The sequence below is a fragment of the Rhinopithecus roxellana genome, chromosome 1, assembly GCF_007565055.1.
Source record: "Rhinopithecus roxellana isolate Shanxi Qingling chromosome 1, ASM756505v1, whole genome shotgun sequence".
NCBI classification, from domain to species: Eukaryota; Metazoa; Chordata; class Mammalia; order Primates; family Cercopithecidae; genus Rhinopithecus; species Rhinopithecus roxellana.
The window spans coordinates 19317847-19339326 of record NC_044549.1 but is presented as its reverse complement, the minus strand read 5'-3'; the positions used below and the strand labels follow the sequence as shown (position 1 = coordinate 19339326).

At 38.9% G+C, this 21480-nt stretch overlaps 1 protein-coding gene across 12 annotated transcripts in view; it reads right to left on the bottom strand.

The window, feature by feature from the left end:
* ST3GAL6 (ST3 beta-galactoside alpha-2,3-sialyltransferase 6) overlaps positions 1 to 21480 on the bottom strand; it is a 65910-nt gene that overhangs the window by 28380 nt on the left and 16050 nt on the right. For 8 of the 12 annotated variants that reach the window (XM_010353725.2, XM_010353727.2, XM_010353721.2 and 5 more), the window contains exons 2-4: positions 5377 to 5476; positions 2639 to 2716; positions 704 to 807 (exon numbers count right to left, since the gene is read on the bottom strand). In XM_010353725.2, coding sequence (XP_010352027.2) covers positions 704 to 807; positions 2639 to 2716; positions 5377 to 5465 — 271 coding nt within the window. In that variant the 5' untranslated portion in view covers positions 5466 to 5476. Of the gene's footprint in view, positions 1 to 703; positions 808 to 2405; positions 2476 to 2638; positions 2717 to 5376; positions 5477 to 10411; positions 11137 to 21480 lie in introns of those variants that run through there. The other 4 variants (XM_030940013.1, XM_030940009.1, XM_010353724.2 and 1 more) reach the window with 4 other exon arrangements.

Below are 21480 nucleotides of genomic sequence, written 5' to 3'. Positions count from 1 at the left end.
GTTAGAATAGAAATAGTAAGTTTAACCCAATTAAATTTTCAAATTCTCTGCAAAATAGTTTTAAAACACAAAATAAAACAAAAAAGACAACCCCCGCCCTCACAGGATCAGTTGAATAAGCAAAATCTGACTCACAATGTTGTAGGCTTGTCACCTTGGGCTTTTATGATCCCTCAAAAATCTAGAACCTAATGCTATATAGGGCCAATCACTTATCAACAAGCAGAAGGGGAAGTGTTTTATCATTAGAAGATGGAATCATTATCTCTTAACAAAAATAAAATATCCACTGGTTAAATTAAAAGACTGCTTAAGGAGATAAGAAATGCCGATGAAATAAAACTCACAGGTAAAAAGAAGCCATGGGAAGCTAGGAAGGAAGCTAACCCTCAGGTTTTCCTGCTAATTCTAAATCAGAATAAAGTTAAGGCACCAGAACTTACATGGATACATGCTGGCAGAGCAAATGTAAAAAGTAGTTTCTCAACAATGACAACAAATCCACCCCCGTTATTCTTTGGTTCTATACTGCCTCAAAAGGAGCGGGAATTTATATTTTAAAATGTAATTCATTTCATTTCATCCCAGAATCATATCCGTTGGAAATCATTAGGAAGCAGAAAGAATAAAATTATATTAACATGCCATTCTCATCAAACACCAGTCAAACTTAACAGAACCAGGTAAGAATACTACTACTGACCTGATGTTCTCATCCCATAGGGCAAATCAAACTTATCGCTACCATACAAGGAAGCAATCTTTCTAAAATCAGCTGCACACAGAAAAGGGTGAAACTGATGAAACCTGGAAGGAAAGGATAAAGAATGATTTTGCCAAATACCTACTATATTTGCAAGCTTTTAAAATCAAAACTAAAAATAACTATAGCATATAATTCATATCGTTATACTGGCTATATGAAAAATGTATAATTTTAATTTTTAAAAATAACATTAAACGGTGCTGAAATATTGCCTAGAGTGGGTATTCAATGGAACTACACAACTGAAATGAAAACACTTTGCAGCTACTAAGATGAAAATTATGTTACAACTCAGGAAGTAAAAATAAAACTTAAAAACAAACCAACAGCAAGTGATAAAATAATAGCCATACATAGGTAAAAACAAAGTAATATTATAAAAGTACTGATGCTAAGCTATTTCTAAATTTAAAAGTACCATATATGTGAAGTTGTGTCAGCTGTGACAAGTCTGGGGTCACTAATCCATAAATGAAAAAGCTGAAATCCACACCCAAGCCTAATTATAAGGAAAGATATTCTCTTTATAACACTGAAGATAAAAGTTCCAGGTTTCCCAGAAGAGCTTCTCCAAATTGCTGCTGGCTTTTCTGTTTCTGAGAAAGTGGCCTCAAGTACACTCTAGGGGACTGCCCTCAAAGAACTGTCCACATGACAAACACAAATCTACTTGTCACTTACACTGTAGGCTTATATACCTGCTGGATACTCTTGCATAAATACCTTAACACTTTTGGGTTTTCTCAGAAAGGAAAAGATTGTCTTTTTTCACTAAAGTTATGGAGTACCTTAATCCTAGAGTAGCATTTTAACCTGTGGTCTGCAACCCGTATGTGGCTCATAAAATCAATTTTGTGAGTCATGATCAGCATCTTTTTAAAAAGTGAATGGGACAGAACACAGTACATCTGGAGCAGTAAAGGTAAAAATTCTTTTTTTTTTCTTATTATAAATATATGTTTGCACTGTGTCCCAAGTAAAATGTATTTCTTCCTATGAGTCACATTCAAAAAAGTTTTAAAACACTATTCCAGTTTTGTAGTGGTCCTCACTGGACGCACACCCCTGGAAAGACTACAAGCAGCCATAGCACACTTGGAATCATATACAAAAAGTCTTATGTATTTGCAGTTTTCCAGAGAGTTGATTGATTGTAAAGGGATCTGTAGCCCCAAAGAGTTAAAAATCAGTAATAAAAGACAATAGGGAAAAAATGAATTCTTAATGCTTCATAGAAAAAATGCTGAACAGATTGTGCCTGTTTTACCCAATTAAACATGCCTAGAACAGACTTTTATTTCTTGTTATCTAGAGCATTTTGACCAGCAATCTGTCAAAGTTAAGGTGACAGAGGAAAAGAACATATGTGAATAGAAAAGTAAATTCTTTACAAAGCCCAAGAGCCACAATCAACAATCATTTACATTTTATGTAATCATTATTTGCACTCTATGTAGTTCATTAAAAGTTAATAAAAGGGAAAATTGCTACTCAAAAAGTTTAACCTAGAGGCAAGGAAGGAGAAGCCACAAAATAATAAGGGTGGAAAATAAATGGGAGCAACCAGGGGGAAAAATGAAACCCTAAAGAACAATTCGCTTTTTTATAGTCAAACACAAACAGACCTCTCTAGCCTCACCTGCATGAAAAGAATACCGGTTTGATTGAGTTCCTCAATGCCTTTTCTTAAAATATATGCAGAGTTCTGACTAAAAGCACAAAAAGAGACAGGATATTCAAGCTCTTCCTTAAATATGGGGTGTCCACTTTATACTGCTAAGATTTGCATTAAAAAAGAAACAAGTGTGGAAAATGATTACAAGCACATTTGGAATATTTTGTATGCCGCAGGTTTTTCTGGTATATTTTTACCTCAGCAGAGAGGCAAAAGCTGGCTTTGATAAACAAGGCTGGATCTTATTTCTCCGTTTCATTTCCACAGGTGCCACCCTATGAGACAAAAATAACATCAGTCAGAAACCAGAACCAGGCACCCTGCCCAAAGGGAAGCAAATAACCTGGGAACTCCTTCATGCCACCACTGAGAGGTTCTCTGGCAGCAAACAAAAATACTCCCTGCACCCCTTGAGGTGTGCCAGTACCTTCCCCCAAGCCCTACGAACACCTGAGATTCATGGATGTAAGGCAAGGGAGGGTGGAAAGGCTGAGGTGATTAGCAACCCGTAAGTGATTCCAAGAGCACTGATTCACAGGACCTTCAGGGAAGGGCCAGGATTACTGCATTGTAGAAGGCGCAACCAGGCTCACTTTTTAGAAGTCCCTGAAAGCTGGAGAAACCCAAACTCACCCCAACGGCACGTGGCTATTTACTCCTCCTGCCACATCTGCTGACGCACACCGGCAGCAAATACCACAGAAACACCTGACCTGAGCAGGTTCCACAGACCCTTGCCTTGGGATCCGGGGGACTCTACAAATCACACTATCGAGAGTCATTTCTAACTGTCCTCTATTCTTGGCATAGGTTAGGCCCTTGTGTGCTCCTGAATGGAGTATTGTCTCCACAGTTTAAAAGGGTATTGTGAAACATGACAGAGCACAACAAGGAAAATAAATGAAAGGGGTGGTGGATGGCAGGATCCAGACTTAGCCGGGAAAGAGAAAAACAGCTTAATACAAAAACTTATTAATGATCATCAATTATGTGAAGAATTGGTATTTAAAAACTAGTCAATTTTCTTCTATAATCAGCAGAATTCAAAATGAAGGAAATATCCTAAACCCTTCATGGACAGACACAATCTTCCATTTTTGTGGGTACAAAAATTCCCATAGTTAGAACTGCTAGGTTTCTGAACTATGAGGCTAGTAAACTCCTTACGCAGAAAAATATCTTTTGTGAATACCACAATGGCAAGGGCTCCTTGATTTAAACATAAGGAAGATACATAAATATGGTGGACCAGCATACTAGACCAAAAAATCTCAATTATATTCGGAGGATAACATGAAGATATTATTTGATTTCTAAAGTCATTAAAACACAGAAAACAATTTTAGGATATCATGAAGACAACCTTTGGGTGACTTTTTTTTTTTTTTTTTTTTTTTTTTTTGAGACAGAATCTCACTCTGTCGCCCAGGCTGGAGTGCAGTGGCGCGATCTTGGCTCACTGCAACCTCCGCCTCCTGGGTTCAAGCAATTCTCTGCCTCAGCCTCCCAAGTAGCTGAGATTACAGGCATCCACCACCACACCCAGCTAATTTTTTGTATTTTTAGTAGAGACGGGGTTTCACTATCTTGGCCAGGCTGGTCTTGAACTCCTGACCTTGTAATCCGCCCACCTGGGCCTTCCAAAGTGCTGGGATTACAGGCATGAGCCACCGCGCCCGGCCTTGGGTGACTTTTTAAAAGAAAAACACAATTCTCTGTCTTAAATCATTTTTAAGGAAGCAAGTTCATTGCACAAACAACTGAGCTAATATCCCAAGGTACTTGCTGTGACTACAGTAATGTGTTAGCTGAGGAGTGACATGGTCACTTCAACCCTGATGACAAAAGACTGCTGATTGAGATCCTTTTCATCACCTTCTTTATCATTTTCCCCGTGAGCAACAATAGGATTTGTAGGAAAGTAGCAATCTAGTAAGCTTTTTGCTTTCTCTTCTATTTTTGTCTTCCACTGGATGGAGAATATGGCAAAGATGTAGGGATAGATCCCCTTGATGTAGTCCTCATTTAGTACATAATCAGACTTCACAATTCTCTAGCCTGATATTTGGGTCCAAAGCCTAAAACTTTAGGGCCAAAACTACCCACCTGGCATTGGGTTTTTTCCAGTGGCCATTTGCCTAACGTCCTTCCGTGAAAAGCATTACAATTATTTTTCAATCAACCAGTAATGAAATCAAACGCAGAAGCATCAGCTTTTTTTCATCAAGTAAGCACAAGTTAGAAACATGATCTAAGATCTACCTGACACACTGGCAAAAAGTACTGATTCTTTGTCTAAGACAGGAAGTTATGTGATTTATTTTAGCATAATTATGTACTGCCACCCACTTGGGATTTAAAGGTCATCAAAACATTTTTCCTAGCCAAAGGACTGACAATGAGAAGGTTAAAATCCCTATTACAGAGGCTTTCTCTTCAGTAGAACTATCTGTGCCTCTTCAAAATTTTATATGTGGTATTTCAAGTCAAAGCTATTTCAAAAGATACAGATATCATCGTTCACCAAATATTTTTAAACAAAGGAAACCATATGTAATATCTATTTTATCAATAATCACTTATGCAAGCATTTTAGGTTCTAAAAGTTAAGTACCACTGAGCCCAGTGATAGCTCCATTAACTCAAGGAGATGATCTATGGCATAAAGAATGTTATAACCCAAAGATGGTTAACACCATGCCTTCAGTGGGAAGTCACTAGAAAGTAGGTGTTGCTTGTCAACTTTTAAATTGTTCGAGATACAATCTATAGGACATTGGAATGGTAAAACCCCAATTTACAAAGAAAAGCAAGAAAATATTCAAAATGTTACAATGGTACAAGTTTTTTTTTAATAGGACCCTCTACTATAATTTGTGGATTTGTGTGAAAGACTAGGTTGAGAGTTATTTTTAAATAACAAAATGAAACTTACCAATAGACATTCGTTCCCCATAATATACAATGCAGTACATAATAGAGGAAGACAGCACTCAGGAATATGGCCACAAGATACCCTCTCATGGCTGGCTCACCTGAAACACAAGGAATGAAGTCCAAAGCAAAGGTCAGGTTGTTATACAAATGGATTTTCACAATGGCTCAAATATAAGCATTATTGGAAAAAAATATAGAAAAGGAACTATAGAAATGATGTGGGCCTGTAATTTTGGAAATACTCAATGTGCAAAATGATGTTTTTTCTGTCTCTCCTCTTATCAATAAGCACAACATAATGTATGTTTAGGCCAATAAACAGTTCCATGGTCTCAAAGGTAGGGGCCTCCCTACTACTTTCTCATGTTAGGTAAGAAAGAATTCCTTCAGAAAAAAATTTTACACATCTGTTCCGTATCCAAAACTTTTTTCACAAACATTAAAACCTATATCTCAGTTGAAAGTGAATAGATGCCTTAAGCTGTGAATAAACATTTCATTTCTTTAGTGCTTGAAATGATGTTAAAATTTTTACAGGTCATTTTTCTAATTTTTAAAAACTGAGGGAAAAAGGCACTGAAAAAACATTTCCCTCATCCTCAATTTTTACATACTTTCAGGTCCACCTATTTGATTTTTTCAACATCATAGTTCAGGTATATTCAGCTACTTGCTTGTTTTGTATTAAATTGACAATATCGTTCATTACACATTTCCAGACAGACAAAAACCTTGACACAATCCTCTCTAAAATGTAAATGCAAAAAAGGCCTTTATAGAATATATATTAAAAACCTGTAAAACATGTTTGTTTAGTTTTCTCTTTTGCTTCAAAGGAAAAAAGGAGAAGTTTCCACTGTCTTATGTAATTAAATGTAAAAGACAAATTTAATACATGGCTCCATAACAGACCTATTTCAATGCATATGACTTTAAACAGGTATACTGCTTCTGTCTCAAGTTTCTAGTTCATTTAAACAATTGCATGTGCCACTCCTTTCACTCCTATCCATGCCTATTAACCTTAATCATGGCAATGCAGTATAGAACCTGGGAGTCTGGTTGAATAAATTTCCAAATAATGTGGCATTGCCTTCTTTTCAGCGGTAAATATGTTCAAATGGAAATCTTAAACCACTCCCTTGCCTTCATAAGTAGAATATAATACTAAACATAATTTAAACTTTCCTTGATAATATGGGGTCAGCTCAACAAATATAATTGTTCTGGGCTTTCTTACAGTTGAAACCCTCTGCAGCTAATGGGTGTGTGGGGCTATTTGCTAAGCAGTCCTAAACTGGCATGATTATCTGGTTGAGTTGTTTTTCACTCCTCCCTTGCTGTCAGCTGTTGCTTCTGGCGGCTATTAGTGCAGTCACCACCCCCACATGCCACTATTCCAAATTAGTTAGAAATGAAAACTATGTCAGGAGAAAGCAAATAAATAAGCCAGTTAATGAGCAAACTTTAGTTTACACATACTTCTAATTAGGCATACATAATCCCTGTGAAGAGTCAACACTGGTTGGAAACCAGAAGACAAGATTCACAGCTAACTCTACGTATGGTGTGGGGAGCCTAAGGCCAATCAGTCTACCTCTTCTCACCTGAGGGTCCTCACATGTTTACAAGTGAGAACACACCATCTACCTCTTTGGGTTATTAGACTGTCCTGGAAGGCAGTTTACCATGGGCCAAAATAGTGATGAACATCTTCTTAAATGCTCAAATTAAACATTTAAGGCTCCACTAAGAATAACCTCATTTGGCCAGGCGCGGTGGCTCATGCCTGTAATTCCAGCACTTTGGGAGGCCGAGGTGGGTGGATCACAAGGTCAGGAGCTCAGTACCAACCCAGCCAAGACAGTGAAACTCCGTCTCTACTAAAAATACAAAAAAAATTAGCTGGGCGTGGTGGCGGGCGCCTGCAATCCCAGCTATTCAGGAGGCTGAGGCTGAGAATTGCTTGAACCCAAGAGGCGGACGTTGCAGTGAGCCGAGAACACGCCACTGCACTCCAGCCTGGGCAATGGAGTGAGACTCTGTCTCAAAAAAAAAAAAAAAAAAAGAATAACATTTATGCAAAGATCCAACAAGGATAAAACTTACCAGTATCAGCAATTTTTTTTAATGTATTTACATCTAAGACAGTATATGAAGGTCTAGGGAAAGAAGTCAGTATTTATGAGTCAAAATTCCTATGTATTCTCCAAAACATACTCTTTGGGCCATTTATGTATTATTCTACAGAACATGGAGGTATAGGTGAGCGAGACTTGCGTTGTTTTGTTGTGTTTCATTCACTATTACATGGTCTAACTAAAAACAAAGAAGTGTGAGAGAATGCTCTTCTTTCAAACAATAAAATGAACCCACTCTTGAATAGCTACTGCATACACGACCTGAAAAACATTTAGGAAGTTTAGGCACTCTCATATTTCATGTACAATTCACAGCTTCGGTATTCAAGTTGCAAAGCTTTGAGAGGGGCCAGCCAGGATATCCTTGTGATCAACATGGTTCCCCTGCTTGCTCACAGGAAAAAGCTTCCACAAATAAACCAATTCTCTAATTATATTCTATAAATGGAAAGGCCATTTTGCTTTGAGCAAAAGCTTTCAAAGAAAAAACAGAATGTAAGAGGTTATCTGCTTTTAAAAAGACATATGCCTTTTAATATAGCTTTGATTACCAAAACGGTTTTCAAGATCTTGACATTAAACAGGACCAATGCCAGCTTTGTGGCTGGCTGCAGATGCTCCTAAAATCAGGGTCCCTAAAACATTCTTTACAAAAATGTGGGTAGAGAATGGTAAGGGAGAGAAGGACTCACCAGTAGAAGACAAACGTTCACACATTCTCCAACTAAGATATGTAACCCAAGGTACAAGTAACCTACATATGCCAAATTAAACTCAATCTTGACAAGTTTCACTTTGCTTTAATAGTAAGAGCATATTTTGTGTGGAGCATTGAAGTTCATAAAAAATCTTTTATATGTCCATCCCTCCATGTAAGGCTAAAACAAGCTTGTCAGATGGGTGTGCAAATACTGTCTTCTTGATGAATGAGGAAAACTGGAGGTTTATAAGGTTGAGTTGTCTGAGGTCACACAGTTTAAGGAAGACAGAAAAAGATTTACGGTTCAATCATTTCTTTCTCAGAGTTCCATTCCTGGTGTCATCCTGTCTCTCAAGATAAAAAGCACAAGGCAAATCTAAAAGAGATAATTCTAATCTGAAAATTCCTGATGGTGTTCCATTGGTATCTTGAAGTCTGGAAGGGTAAATTCAGATATTGGTGAAAGGAAGTGACTCTAGGGCAGGCTCAAGAGTCTGCTCCAGGACGGGACTTGTTAACATGCACACTCCCGAGCCTCTACTTAATCTGAATCTCTGGGGCTCAGGAACGTGCATTTAAACAGCATCCACCAATTTGATTCTTATGCACACTAAATTTTGAGAATCACTGCTCTAAGACACACAATAGAACCATGGAAGATGTCTGAAATACAGAGACTGTAAGATACAGATCCCGTAACTACATGCTTTGTATTATTTTTTTTTTACCCTAAATGCCTAGCACATGGTAGATGCTCAGTGAATAACAACTGATTAGAAGCATTAAGATGTATGAGTGCTAAGCCTGTGCCAAGGCATGTGATAATTGCTTTTGGTATATTACCTCATGACATCCTGACAACCACCTTGCAAAAGAAGTAGCAGACTTACAATTCCCATTTTACAGAGGAGGAAACTAAAACTGAGAGAAGCAAAGACTTTGTTGAGCTGACAAGTAGCAGAATGAGGACTCAAATCTGTCTCTATCAGGCCACAGCCCAGGCGTTATACTACCTCCCCCTAGATATCAGCTTTCACAAATGAGCATAGGCCCCTCCTTTTGCTACCAGACTAAACATTACTCAACATTTCTCCAACGTGTCAATCCTGCAAGCTCCTTAAGCAATATCAATTCTAGTAATTGATGAAATTGAGATAAAGCTTATAGTACTTTTGATTCAAACTCAGCTGAAATAAAAGCCTGTTACTCCCAACCCTGTTCCCAGTTCTGCTCCTCCCAACCATGCTAGCATTGTTTATAGAAACAAAACAAACTCTATGGAGAAACATTTGAAGAAATGTCAGGTTTTTTTCAGACTCTCCTAATCCTTTCTCAAACCAAAGGGAGCTTGCTTTTCCAACCAGCTAGAACAAAGCATGTTCGGCAATAACTCTAGAAACATTGTTCTACTTATCAAGTATTAGGTTAGTACAAAAGTAATTGCCGTTTTTGTCATTTAAAACCAACCTAATAGAAAAACCCTGTGGGTATCTCAGTCAATAGGCAACACCAAGGAAGAAAGACCCTTGGCATTCTCTCATTGTGAATGCTGAGCACACACAAACCTCACCTGCCTCTCCTCCATCCTCAGTTCCGTCTCAGTATAGAAGCAGGTGCTTCCTAATGCCCATCTGCAAGCCCAGCCACCCCAGGCACTGGGACTGATTCTGGCCCATGGAAAGAGAGTCTGAGGAGTCCTTGACTAGCAGCTCAACAGTTGAGTCAGGTTCCTGTGGATCCAGTAGTGATCCTGGTCATCTCATCCACTGGACCTGGGTTCCTGCTGCTGGGTGCTTAAAGTATATCATACTTTTCCAATGTCTGCATTCTCTTTCCTAGTCACCCTAGCAGTTCTGCAGCCAAACTTCCAATTTTTTTTTTTTTTTTTTTTTTTTTTTAGTCACTAGAATCCTAAACCATGTCCCCATCCGCTCTGGGGTGAGGCACCCTTCTGTTTCCTGCTTCCTCAGTGGCAGACACCCTACTCTTTCTAATACTAGGTCTCTTCTCACACCCAATATGCTGTTGTTCAATAATAATATTCAGTAACTCACATCTTTGTGCAAATAAGAGAAGCAGATCCCCCTTCTACCTCCACACAGCCTGTAGGCACCTAATGTCTAATATCTCAGCAGCATCTAGATTTCAGCCACAACCTTCCCCTTAAGCAGGTAACCTTGTTCATAGCTCACCTCCATACCTTCACTAGGTGGCCCTGCTGACACCTGGGTCCATTCAGCCCCTGGACAGGCCTTCATCCATCCTGGTCTCTGCTGGTCCTTAGCTCACACTGACGTACACTCCAGACTGTGTGGAACATGGTCAACAGATTTCACATCCTGCCTTCCTTCCTCTTTGCACTTATTACTCAGGGTTGTGATTATAATCTGCAGTCACACGCCCACATGAGCAAACCTACAACAGAACCTCCAGCTCTAGCCCTGCATTAATGTCTAGATTTTTTTTGGTCCAGCCTCATAGGTCCCCTAAGCCTAAGCCTCACAGACCCAGTCATCTCCATATAACCTAAGCCTTAATGGAGACATACAGGACTCCACAGTGACAAATGGAAAGGCCCCAGTCCACCTCAACTCATTTACTACCTCTCTTTTAGGTTTGGTCCTTATTACTAATCAGATAGTCCAAATGTGTGAGGGCAGCTTCATTCATATCCCAAGGATCTCCAACCTCTGGCAGCAATGATCAGGTAAATGATAGCACAGCTTATTAACCACTTACTAAATGGCCAGCACAGTACTAAGCCCTTTTCCACATAAGGATGAAATCACGGATATTTTCATCCCCATGCTAGATATGTTTAATACCCAGAGCACTGGCCAGAATTCAAACTGAAATCTGATTTCAAAGCCCACATTTTTAAATTTTGGCTTATAGAAAACTATAATAACCATATTTTTAAGAGTATGAACTGTTAAATAATCATTTAATAGTATCTTTTAAAAATAAAACAAGGGGATGACACACATTAAATTATGCATTTATCAAACACACTTCTTTAGAAACATTATAATATGAAAAGCTATTAATCTCATAATTAAAGAGAGAAATCTTAAGGGATCAGTAGTCTGGTTGATGGGATTTTCTGCTGGAAGGATGAAGAAATTCTCAACAGGCCATAATTAAAGAAATAGGCCGGGCGCGATGGCTCACGCCTGTAATCCCAGCACTTTGGGAGGCCAAGGTGGGTGAATCACGAGGTCAGGAATCGAGGCCATCCTGGCTAACACAGTGAAACCCCGTCTCTACAAAAAAATACAAAACAAAATTAGCCGGGTGCAGTTGCGGGCACCTGTAGTCCCAGCTACTCCGGAGGCTGAGGCAGGAGAATGGCGGGAACCCGGGAGGCGGAGCTTGCAGTGAGCCGAGATCGCGCCACTGCACTCCAGCCTGGGCAACAGAGCAAGACTCCGTCTCAAAAAAAAGAAATAACAAACAGCACATACAGATTTTTTAAACATACAATATTACAATGAAAAGGCTAAATTTAATCTGAAGTTATAAACTAATGTCATTTAATACAAATTAAGAAAAGATGCTGACATTGCTGAGTAAATTAATAGAAAATCTGATTTATGCCCCCCTCCAAAAATATTGAGTTGTGTAGTTCCAACAAATTAGATCAACTGTATACATTTTGACTGATTTCTAAGTACATAACTGTTTCCTTTCTGCACTGCAGAAAGGGAACATGTATAATTAACTTTCTTTCCCTCTCCTCCCCCAGCTCTTCTGCTAATACAATGATACAAAGCTGGTTCCTACACGCATATGCACACAAACCCTTCTCTTTGAGCTTTTCAACAAAGCCAGTGCTTTCACCAGATATCACCCTTAGCATATGTAGACAGATCTTTTCACTTAAAGAGAAGCCCTCTGCCAAAGCAGATGACCAGATCCTCTCCTGAAAGTGGGGTGTGCTCACTGCAAAGAATATAAAAAGGAGAGAAATGACTTCTCAGCAGAATTTTCTTCTTTAATAGCACAGCAGGACACACTAAAATTATTCAGCTAATAGCAACTATATGGGATGCTAAAAATAAATGAACCAGAGTTCCTGTTTTCAAGATCTCTCTCTTCAGACTTAGGTTCATTGCAAATACACAAGTAACATTTTAGGGAACTTCTTTTGTTGCTACTGTTTACTCAAATTTTCTTTCCACGCCCATTTATTCTCTTACAGTAAAAATTGTCCCTGTATTCTCATATTAACATCCTGCTAATAAGATACCAGCTTCCAAGAAGCATTAGATGTTGTTAACAGGTTGATGACTGTGGCACTTTTTTTTTTTTTTTTTTTTTTTTTTTTTTTTTTTTTTTTTTTTTTTTTTGAGATGGAGTCTTGCTCTGTTGCCCAAGCTGAAGTGCAGTGATGAGCTCTTGGCTCACTTCAACCTCCACCACCCAGATTCAAGCAATTCTCCTGCCTCAGTCTCCCAAGTAGCCAGGATTACAGGCATGTGCCACCATGCTCAGCTAATTCTTTGTATTTTTTTATAGAGATGGGGTTTTGCCATGTTGGCAAGGCTGGTCTTGAACTCCTAACCTCAAGTGATCCACCCACCTCAGCCTCCCAAAGTGCTAGGATTACAGACATGAGCCACCATGTCCAACCTGTGTCTAATTTTTTAAATTGGCTTTATTCATTTTTTTTTCCTTTTTTTGAGACAGGGTCTCACTCTACTGTCCAGCCTGGTCTCTTAACTTCTGGGCTCAAGTAATCCTCCTGCCTCAACCTCCTAAGTAGCTGGGGATAAAATTTTTACACACTAAAATTCACCACTTTTAAGTGTATCAGGTAACAACCACTGAAGTCATGATTCTAAACATTGTCATCAACCCCAAAAGTTCCTTTGTTCCTCTTTGTGGTCACTTCCTTCTTCCCACTTCCTGGCCCCTGGCAGCCTGATCTGCTATCACTATAGTTTTGCTTTTCTAAAATTTCATATAAATTGAATCATATATCTTATTTCTGACTTCTTTCAATTAACATAATACTTCTTTTTTAAAAATGCTCAAGTTGTTGCTTGTACCAGGAGTTCATTCCTTTTCATTGCTAAATAGCATCCTATTGTATGGTCATACCACAATTTATTTATCAGTTCAATAGGCAATACACATTTGGTTTCTTTGCAACTTTTGGTTATTGTAAATAAAGCTGCATTAAACATTCCAGTACAACTTCTTGGGTGGATATATGTTTTCATGGGCCATGTAGTGAACACGTTTATATATGTTTTCATGGGCCATATAGTAAACACTTTATATGAAAACTTGATATTGCATTCTGGTGCCTATCTCAGTTTGTAAAAAAGCCCTACCTACAGCAATTCAAATTACTACTGCTATTGAATAATACAAATCACTGACCAAGGTAAGAATCCCTTAATCTATCTCTAAATTAAGTACCCGACTTTAGGATACGGAGAATAGAGCTCACAGTCTAGTGAAGGAGCTGTTATACTGTTTCAAAATTATTTCCATTATCTGCTAAGAGAATTAAAGCAAACTATTTTACACCTCTGTTATTCAAAGTGTGGTCCGTGGACCAGCAGTACTGGCATCACCTGGGAAGTTGGTAGAACTGCAGAGTCTCAGCTGCAACCTTTGATCCACTGAGTCAAGTGGATTTGGCAAACCCCATGTGATCTGTGTGTTTGAGAAGCACTGCTAGAGAAGGTCAGAGAAAAAAGGAATTGTATCCAACCGAGAAGATCAGGGCTTCACAGAAAATAGTTTTTGAGGGGAACTGGCAGCTCATTCTAAGTTTTATGCTACATCTTTTAAGAGTCTTTAGAGCTTGACCTTTTAAAGTTTTCAATCAACAGAAGTTTCTCTGAAGAAAGTAGTCAGATTTCCTTTGAAAATAAGTGGCTTTGAGAAAAATTTCCCTCACCACTCTAGGGAATGTTTGTGGGTTGTTTTTTTTTTTTTTTAATTCCCTGGACACTGTCTTTCCTGTATTATTTTCAGTCTTATCCTTCCATCCATTATTAGTGTCAGTATGATACTACCGGTAATATGTAGGATTCCTCCATTCACATTACACCTATAGGACACACACCTTATTTTGCATCTCCTGATTCGCCTGAGTGCCAATTGAATCACTGGCCACGTATTTACAATATTTCCAATTATTGCAATTTACAACTTGAACCCAAGAATTACAGATCTTAGAGCTGGGAAGACCGCAAGAGTTGGAGGCATTTAGACACAGTAATGACTTATGCATACTACAGAAGAGGCAACCAGGATTTTGAAAAGTTTAAAGAAAAAAAAAAAAAACACTTGTCAAAGGCTATCTTGCTAATAGTAGCAAACTTGGTAATAAAGAAGAACATTTTACATGGGTTTCCCTCCAGCACAATTCCTGTCCCATTATGGGTGCACAATATTTACTTATTTGATGAGTAAATAAGTCAATAAATGAAGAAATAAATTACTATCTCCAAACCCACTCATCTGTTTTTGTTCCAATCCTCTCTGATCTCTGTGGTTTTCAGTTCCAGAATCTCCCCTTGGGTGGCACTACACGGCCTCCCTCCTCTACTTCTCCGCCTGTGTTTCTAGATTTCCTCTTCTTCCTCTGTCCTCCTAAATACAGGTGTTCTCAAGCTGTTATCTTAATCCTGTTTCCTAAACCCATGTTCTCATTACTTCTCACCTTAGCGACTAGCAATGATCTCTAATCTTTCTTCCCTTTAAACCAGCCCACATGCTGTACTTGGCATGAAATCCTCAAAGTGCAGCTCTCACCTTGTCACTCTGCCTGGTATTTATGACTTCCATGATTTGGTCTTAATAATTCGTTGGTAATTTATTCTTTGTAGGTAGTAGCTTCATTGGGTGTTAAGATTGTTTGCTTGGCAATCAGACCCCCTGAGTTTGAGTCCCAGCTCTTCCTCGGATGAGTTGTATCACCCTGGGAATTTGCCTAATCTTTTTATACTTCAGCTTCCTTGGCTGTAAAACAAGACTACTACTACTTCCTAATAGAGCTATTACAAGTTGTAAATATAAAATACTTAGGTAAGTATCTGGCACATGGTAAAGACTCTGCTAATCTTGTTTTAATTCTTCTTTTAAAATTAGTGAAGGATTAGCTTCCCATACACCAAGCCCTCCCTAAAAAATTAGCTTCCTAATGTCCTGGTAGAGATCCTGAAGAACTCATGACTTTGTGCTAATAATAGCCTCAAAAAATTAAGTTTCCATTACTGTGCTATTATTGCTGCACAATCATTTTAACATCTTAAAGTATCTGTGACAGGAAGCTTTACTCATCTGCTTTTGAATATGAAGTGAAAGGTATTCAAAATAGTATTAATTCATTGGCAAAACTCATCTTAGAATTAGACCCTATTTCTGGCTACAGAAACCATACCTTTTTTATGCTTTTCGTAATAAAGTTGCTCTGAAATTTAGTAAAAACAAACAAAAAAACTCAGATTTGTAAAAGGCATTTCAAATTTAGGTTTTGAAGCAAAAAAAATAAAAATCAAGAACTCTACAAATAATCTGAGTTGGCAAATAGGTTTCATGAAATAGGTTTCATTCCACTTGGATCCATTACAACGTTGAGAAGGATTCAGATATTGTGTCCTAGGTGTTGAAGTAAATACCATGGTGACTTAAACAATGTTTAACAAGGTAAGGATAAAGACTGGAATTGTTCTCACCCTAGGCAGAGATTAAAGACAGAAGAATAAACACTGTGCAACAGGTGCCAATAAAAAAATAAGGGCTGGGCACGGTGCCTCACACCTGTAATCCCAGCACTTTGGGAGGCCAAGGCAGGTGGATCACTTGAGGTCAGGAGTTCAAGACCAGCCTGGCCAACATATAGTGAAACCCCATCTCTACTAAAAACCACAAAAATTAGGTGGACATGGTGGTGCGCACCTGTAATCCCACCTACTTGGGAAGCTGAGGCAGGAGAATTGCTTGAACCCGGTGGCAGAGGTTGCAGTGAGCCACAGTCGCACCACTGCACTCCAGCCTGGGCAACAGAACAAGACTCCATCTCGGAAAAAAAAAAAAAAAAAGTTAAAATTAACTAAACACATGTAACTGTTCTAAATGCTTCAGACATAGACTTATTTTAATCCTCAAAACCAAACTTTATGAAAGGCTTTATCGTCATCCCTATCATACAGATAAAGACACTAAAGCACATAGAAGTCATAACTTCCCCCGGGATACCCAAGTACTAAGTGACAGTGCTGAGACTTGAACCCAAGCACATACTAGAGTCCAGGAGCATCATAAAGAGTCTCAAAATACTTCCATCTTTTTGATGCCAGAAATTGTAAAGAATGACAGGAAAAACAGCTTTACAAATCACCAACATGATTACAGTCCAGATTCCACTAAATTGAGATGTTGCCGGCAGTAAAACCTGAGGACCCAGCCCTACCTCCAGCCTTGATTCGGGTCCTCAAGAGTTCTGCAAGTCCAGTGGCTCAGGACCATGCTGGGGAAGGACTTTGAAACTCTCATGAGCAATCTCAGTGGAAACAAGCAAGAGCTTAAGAGGTTCCCTAGGACTAAATCACAAGACCATTGTGAGTGTCCATATTTGCCGGCACTACTAAAGCATAATGTTATCAGTCAATAAGTGTCTTTCCCAAAACAATCTCCAAACAAATTTGCTAGAATAATCATCCTCTGACGAACTTTAATAAATCATTGAGTACCTGCATATATTCATGGGTAAAACATGTAGCTCATTCCTGGTGGACATTTGAACTCTAGATCTTTTTTCAGAATAATGTTACACATTGATGTCTGAAATCTGTGCAAAGGATTCCAAAATAGTACAAAAACTCAGCCTAAAAAATTAAAACATACTTTAATGAAACTATCATTAATTGTTGCACTTAAAGACAGAGAGAGAACTAAAACTAATTCTAATGAGAAAACAAGGCCCAAAGAGGGAAAGCCTCTTGCCCAAGGTTATAAAGCTGGTTAACAGCAGAATTTCTATAATATTTGTGATACAAATAATGTTCTAATTTTAAGAGTTTTGTTACTCCTAAGTATCAGCTAAGAAGAGTCCCAAAGAAGGCCCATTCAACTGAGAATAGAAATAATATTTAAGACTCTGAAAGTTCAACCGTGGGATATGCCGAAGGGTCATGGGTTACATTCACAGTCTTATAGGCCCCCAGCCTGCAAAACTAGTATGAGAAAAAATAGCAGGCACCTGTCTTCATAGAAGAGGGGATTTTAACATCACCCACAAGAGAAACATTGTATAAGAACATTACAAGTGCTCAAGTTTACATTTAAGGAATTTGAGACAATGGTGGTGTTGCCTTTGCTTACCTGCACTTTTAAGAATCTGTGTCCTAAAGACCCTCTGTTCGCAAAGGTGGAGAATTTGCTAAAGAGGGACCAGGCTGCCAAAGACTCAGGACCCTGCCTGCTGAATTGCTGGGGCCTCTCTGTTAGAAATCATCTAAAGGCCGGGCGCGGTGGCTCAAGCCTGTAATCCCAGCACTTTGGGAGGCCGAGACGGGCGGATCACGAGGTCAGGAGATCGAGACCATCCTGGCTAACACGGTGAAACCCCATCTCTACTAAAAAACTACAAAAAACTAGCCGGGCGACGTGGCGGCGCCTGTGGTCCCAGCTACCCGGGAGGCTGAGACAGGAGAATGGCGTGAACCCGGGAGGCGGAGCTTGCAGTGAGCTGAGATCCGGCCACAGCACTCCAGCCTGGGTGACAGACCGAGACTCCGTCTCAACAAAAAAAAAAAAAAAAAAAAAAAGAAATCATCTAAGACCCGGGGTTGTGCTGCTTCCTCACTTGCAAATGCTGAAATAAAACATAAAGATAGTATGTTTCTTTTTTTTTTTTTTTTTTCTGTTTTGAACAGTTACATGTATTAAAAGGAAAAAATAAGAAAAAATACCTTTTGAATTTACCTATAGGTTAACCAATTCTGACAATCTTAAATTCAATCTAGATTTAATAGATTCTTTTTTTTTTTTTTTTTTTTTATACTTTAAGTTCTAGGGTACATGTGCATAACGTGCAGGTTTGTTACATATGTATACTTATGCCATGTTGGTGTGCTGCACCCATCAACTCGTCAGCACCCATCAATTCATCATTTATATCATGTATAACTCCCCAATGCAATCCCTCCCTCCTCCCCCCTCCCCCCTCCCCATGATAGGCCCCAGTGCGTGATGTTCCCCTTCCCGAGTCCAAGTGATCTCATTGTTCAGTTCCCACCTATGAGTGAGAACATGCGGTGTTTGGTTTTCTGTTCTTGTGATAGTTTGCTAAGAATGATGGTTTCCAGCTGCAAAAATGTAAAGTCATTTTTAAAAATTTAAGGAAAATGCCATTTTAGTAAACTCACTTCTGATCTCCTTAAAAACGCTTTACAGGTGATGAAATTACCAAACACCAAAAACAAAACAAAAAATCCAACAGTACATATTACATTACTGTCTGCCATTCAGAACTGGCTTTCCAAAGGACCCAGCTCAGTCTCCTTAAAAATAATAACATACCCAGCTCAATTAATCCCAAGTAACCTGGTAATGAAAGAACCATCTGTCTTATTTTCCAGCTTCTCTCCACACATACACACAGCTTTCTTTTGAAATGCAGAGGTGAGGTGAGAGAAGTAGCTATTTCTCTGAAAATCATTAGAAGAGGAAGGGACAGAGGGAGAGAGGAGAATGAGGAGATCAAGAGGAATAAAAATATCTAGAAGAAAGTGAGGGAAAAAGAAGTGCGGGTGAAGTATTAGAACAACTAGTTTAAAAATGTGCCGTGGGCTACTTTCTTTAAAAAAAAAAAATATATATGAAAAAAAATCTCAAACCTCTCTTGCTACAGCTATTTTTACACAACACACACACACACACACACACACACACACACACACACACACACACAATCCATGCTCTTTAAGAGGTTAAAAACAATTATGCTAAATCGACTCTGCCTGTGTGCTATAAAAGGCCAGCATGGTTTACGGCGTATTTCAAGTCCATTATTATGGTATTAATATTCCGGTATTTTGCCTATTTAAGTTAAAGGCACTTGGAAAATAGCAGGTGCATGAATATCTCATTAACCCTGTGCTGTTTCTTAGAAGCAGAAAATGAAATTCCCACACGGAAGATACCCTCCCTATACTAGAAAAAACGGCAACATCCTTATTTTCAAAGACAAGATGTTGCGACAGATCTTGTTGAAATAACTCTTATCTTTTAAGCCTCCCCACACAATTTAGCTGCATTTTCACAGTCTATTATGCTTTCTTCAATCTACTGTGTAAGTCAAAGCCAGGCGCAGTGGCTCATGCCTGTAATCCCAGCACTCTGGGAGGCTGAGGCAGGCAGATCACGAGGTCAGGAGATCGAGACCATCCTGGCTAACATGCTGAAACCCCATCTCTACTAAAAATACAAAAAAAGCCAGGCGCGGTGGCAGGCGCCTGTAGTCCCAGCTACTCAGGAAGCTGAGGCAGGAGAATCACTTGAATCGGGAGGCAGAGGTTGCAGTGAGCTGAGATCGCACCACTGCACTCCAGCCTGAGCGACAGAGCAAGACTCCATCTCAAAATAAATAAATAAATAAATAAATAAATAAATAAATAAATAAATAAATAAATAATTAGTTCAGACACGCTGAAGAGATATTGCACGTTCAGTTCCAGACCACTGCAATAAAGCAAATATCACAATAAAGCAAGTTACAAATTTTTCAGTTTCCTAATGGATATGTTATGTTTATACAACACTCTCTATTAAGTGTGCGGTAATAGCATTATGTCTAAAAAACAATGTGCATATCTTAATTTTAAAATATTTTACTGCTAAAAATGCTAATGCTTGATCATATGAGCCTTCATTGAGTTGCAATCTTTTTGCTAGTGGATGATCTTGCCTCAGTGCTTATGGCTGCTAACTTACCAGGCTGGTGGTTGCTAAAGGTTGGGGTGGCTGTGACAATGTCTTAAAATAAAACAATGACGTTTGCCGCGTCAACTGTCATTTCCCTTTACGAAAGATTTCTCTGTACCATGCAATGCTCTGTGACAGCATTTCAGCCACAGTAGAACGTTCAAAATTACAGTCAATCCTTTCAAACCCTGCCACTGTTTTATCAACTAAATTTATCTACTATTCCTAACCCTTTGTTGTCATTTCAACAAAGTTCAGAGCATTCTCACTAGGAGTTGATTTCATCTCAAGGAATCACTTTCTTTGCTCCTGCATAAGAAGCAATCCTCATTCATTAAAGTTTTATTATGAGTTTGTAACAATTCAGTCACTTCTTCAGGCTCCACTGCTAATTCTAGTTCTCTTGCTATTCCCATCACATCTGCAGTTTCCTCCTCCACTACAATCTGGAAGCCCACAAAGTCATCCATGAGAGTTGTAATTGACTTATTCCAAACTTCTGTTAAAGTGGATATTTTGACCTCCCATGAATCACAAATGTTCTTAATAACATATAGAATGGTGAATTCTTTCCAGAAGGCTTTGAATTTACCCACATCCATCAGAGGGGTCACTATCTATGGCACCTATGCTTTACAAACTATATTTCTTAAATAATAAGACTTGAATGTTAAAATTATTCCTTGATTCATAGACTGCAGAATAGACGTAGTTTTAGCAGGCATGAAAACAACATTAAACTCCTCATACAACGCCACCAGAGCTCTTGGGTAACACTGTAGAGCAATAATATTTTGAAAACAATCTTTTTCTTCTAAGCAGCAGGTCTCAATAACTGGCTTAAACTATTCATTAAACCATGCTGTTCCTTTATAGCACACAGGCAGAGTAGATTGAGGATAACTATTTTTTAATAGATGGGGGGGGGTCTCCCTGTGTTTCCCAGGCTGGTCTCGAACTCCTGTGTTCAAGTGATCCCTCTGCCTTGGCTTCCCAAATGCTGGGATCACAGGCGTGAGCTACCGTACTTGGCTGATTTAGCATAATTTGCAAGGGTTGTAGGATTTTCAGCATGGTAAATGAGCACTGGCTTCAACTTAAAAGTCACCAGCTGCATTAGCCCCTAACAAGAGGGTCAGCCAGCCCTTTGAAGCTTTGAAGCCAGGCATTGAGTTCTCTCTAGCTATAAAAGTCCTAGAAGGCATCTTCTTCCACTTCTACAGAAGACTGTTTTGTCTACAATGAAAATCTATTGTTTGGTGTAGCCACTTTCATCAATTATCTTAGCTAGATCTGGATAACTTGTTGCAGC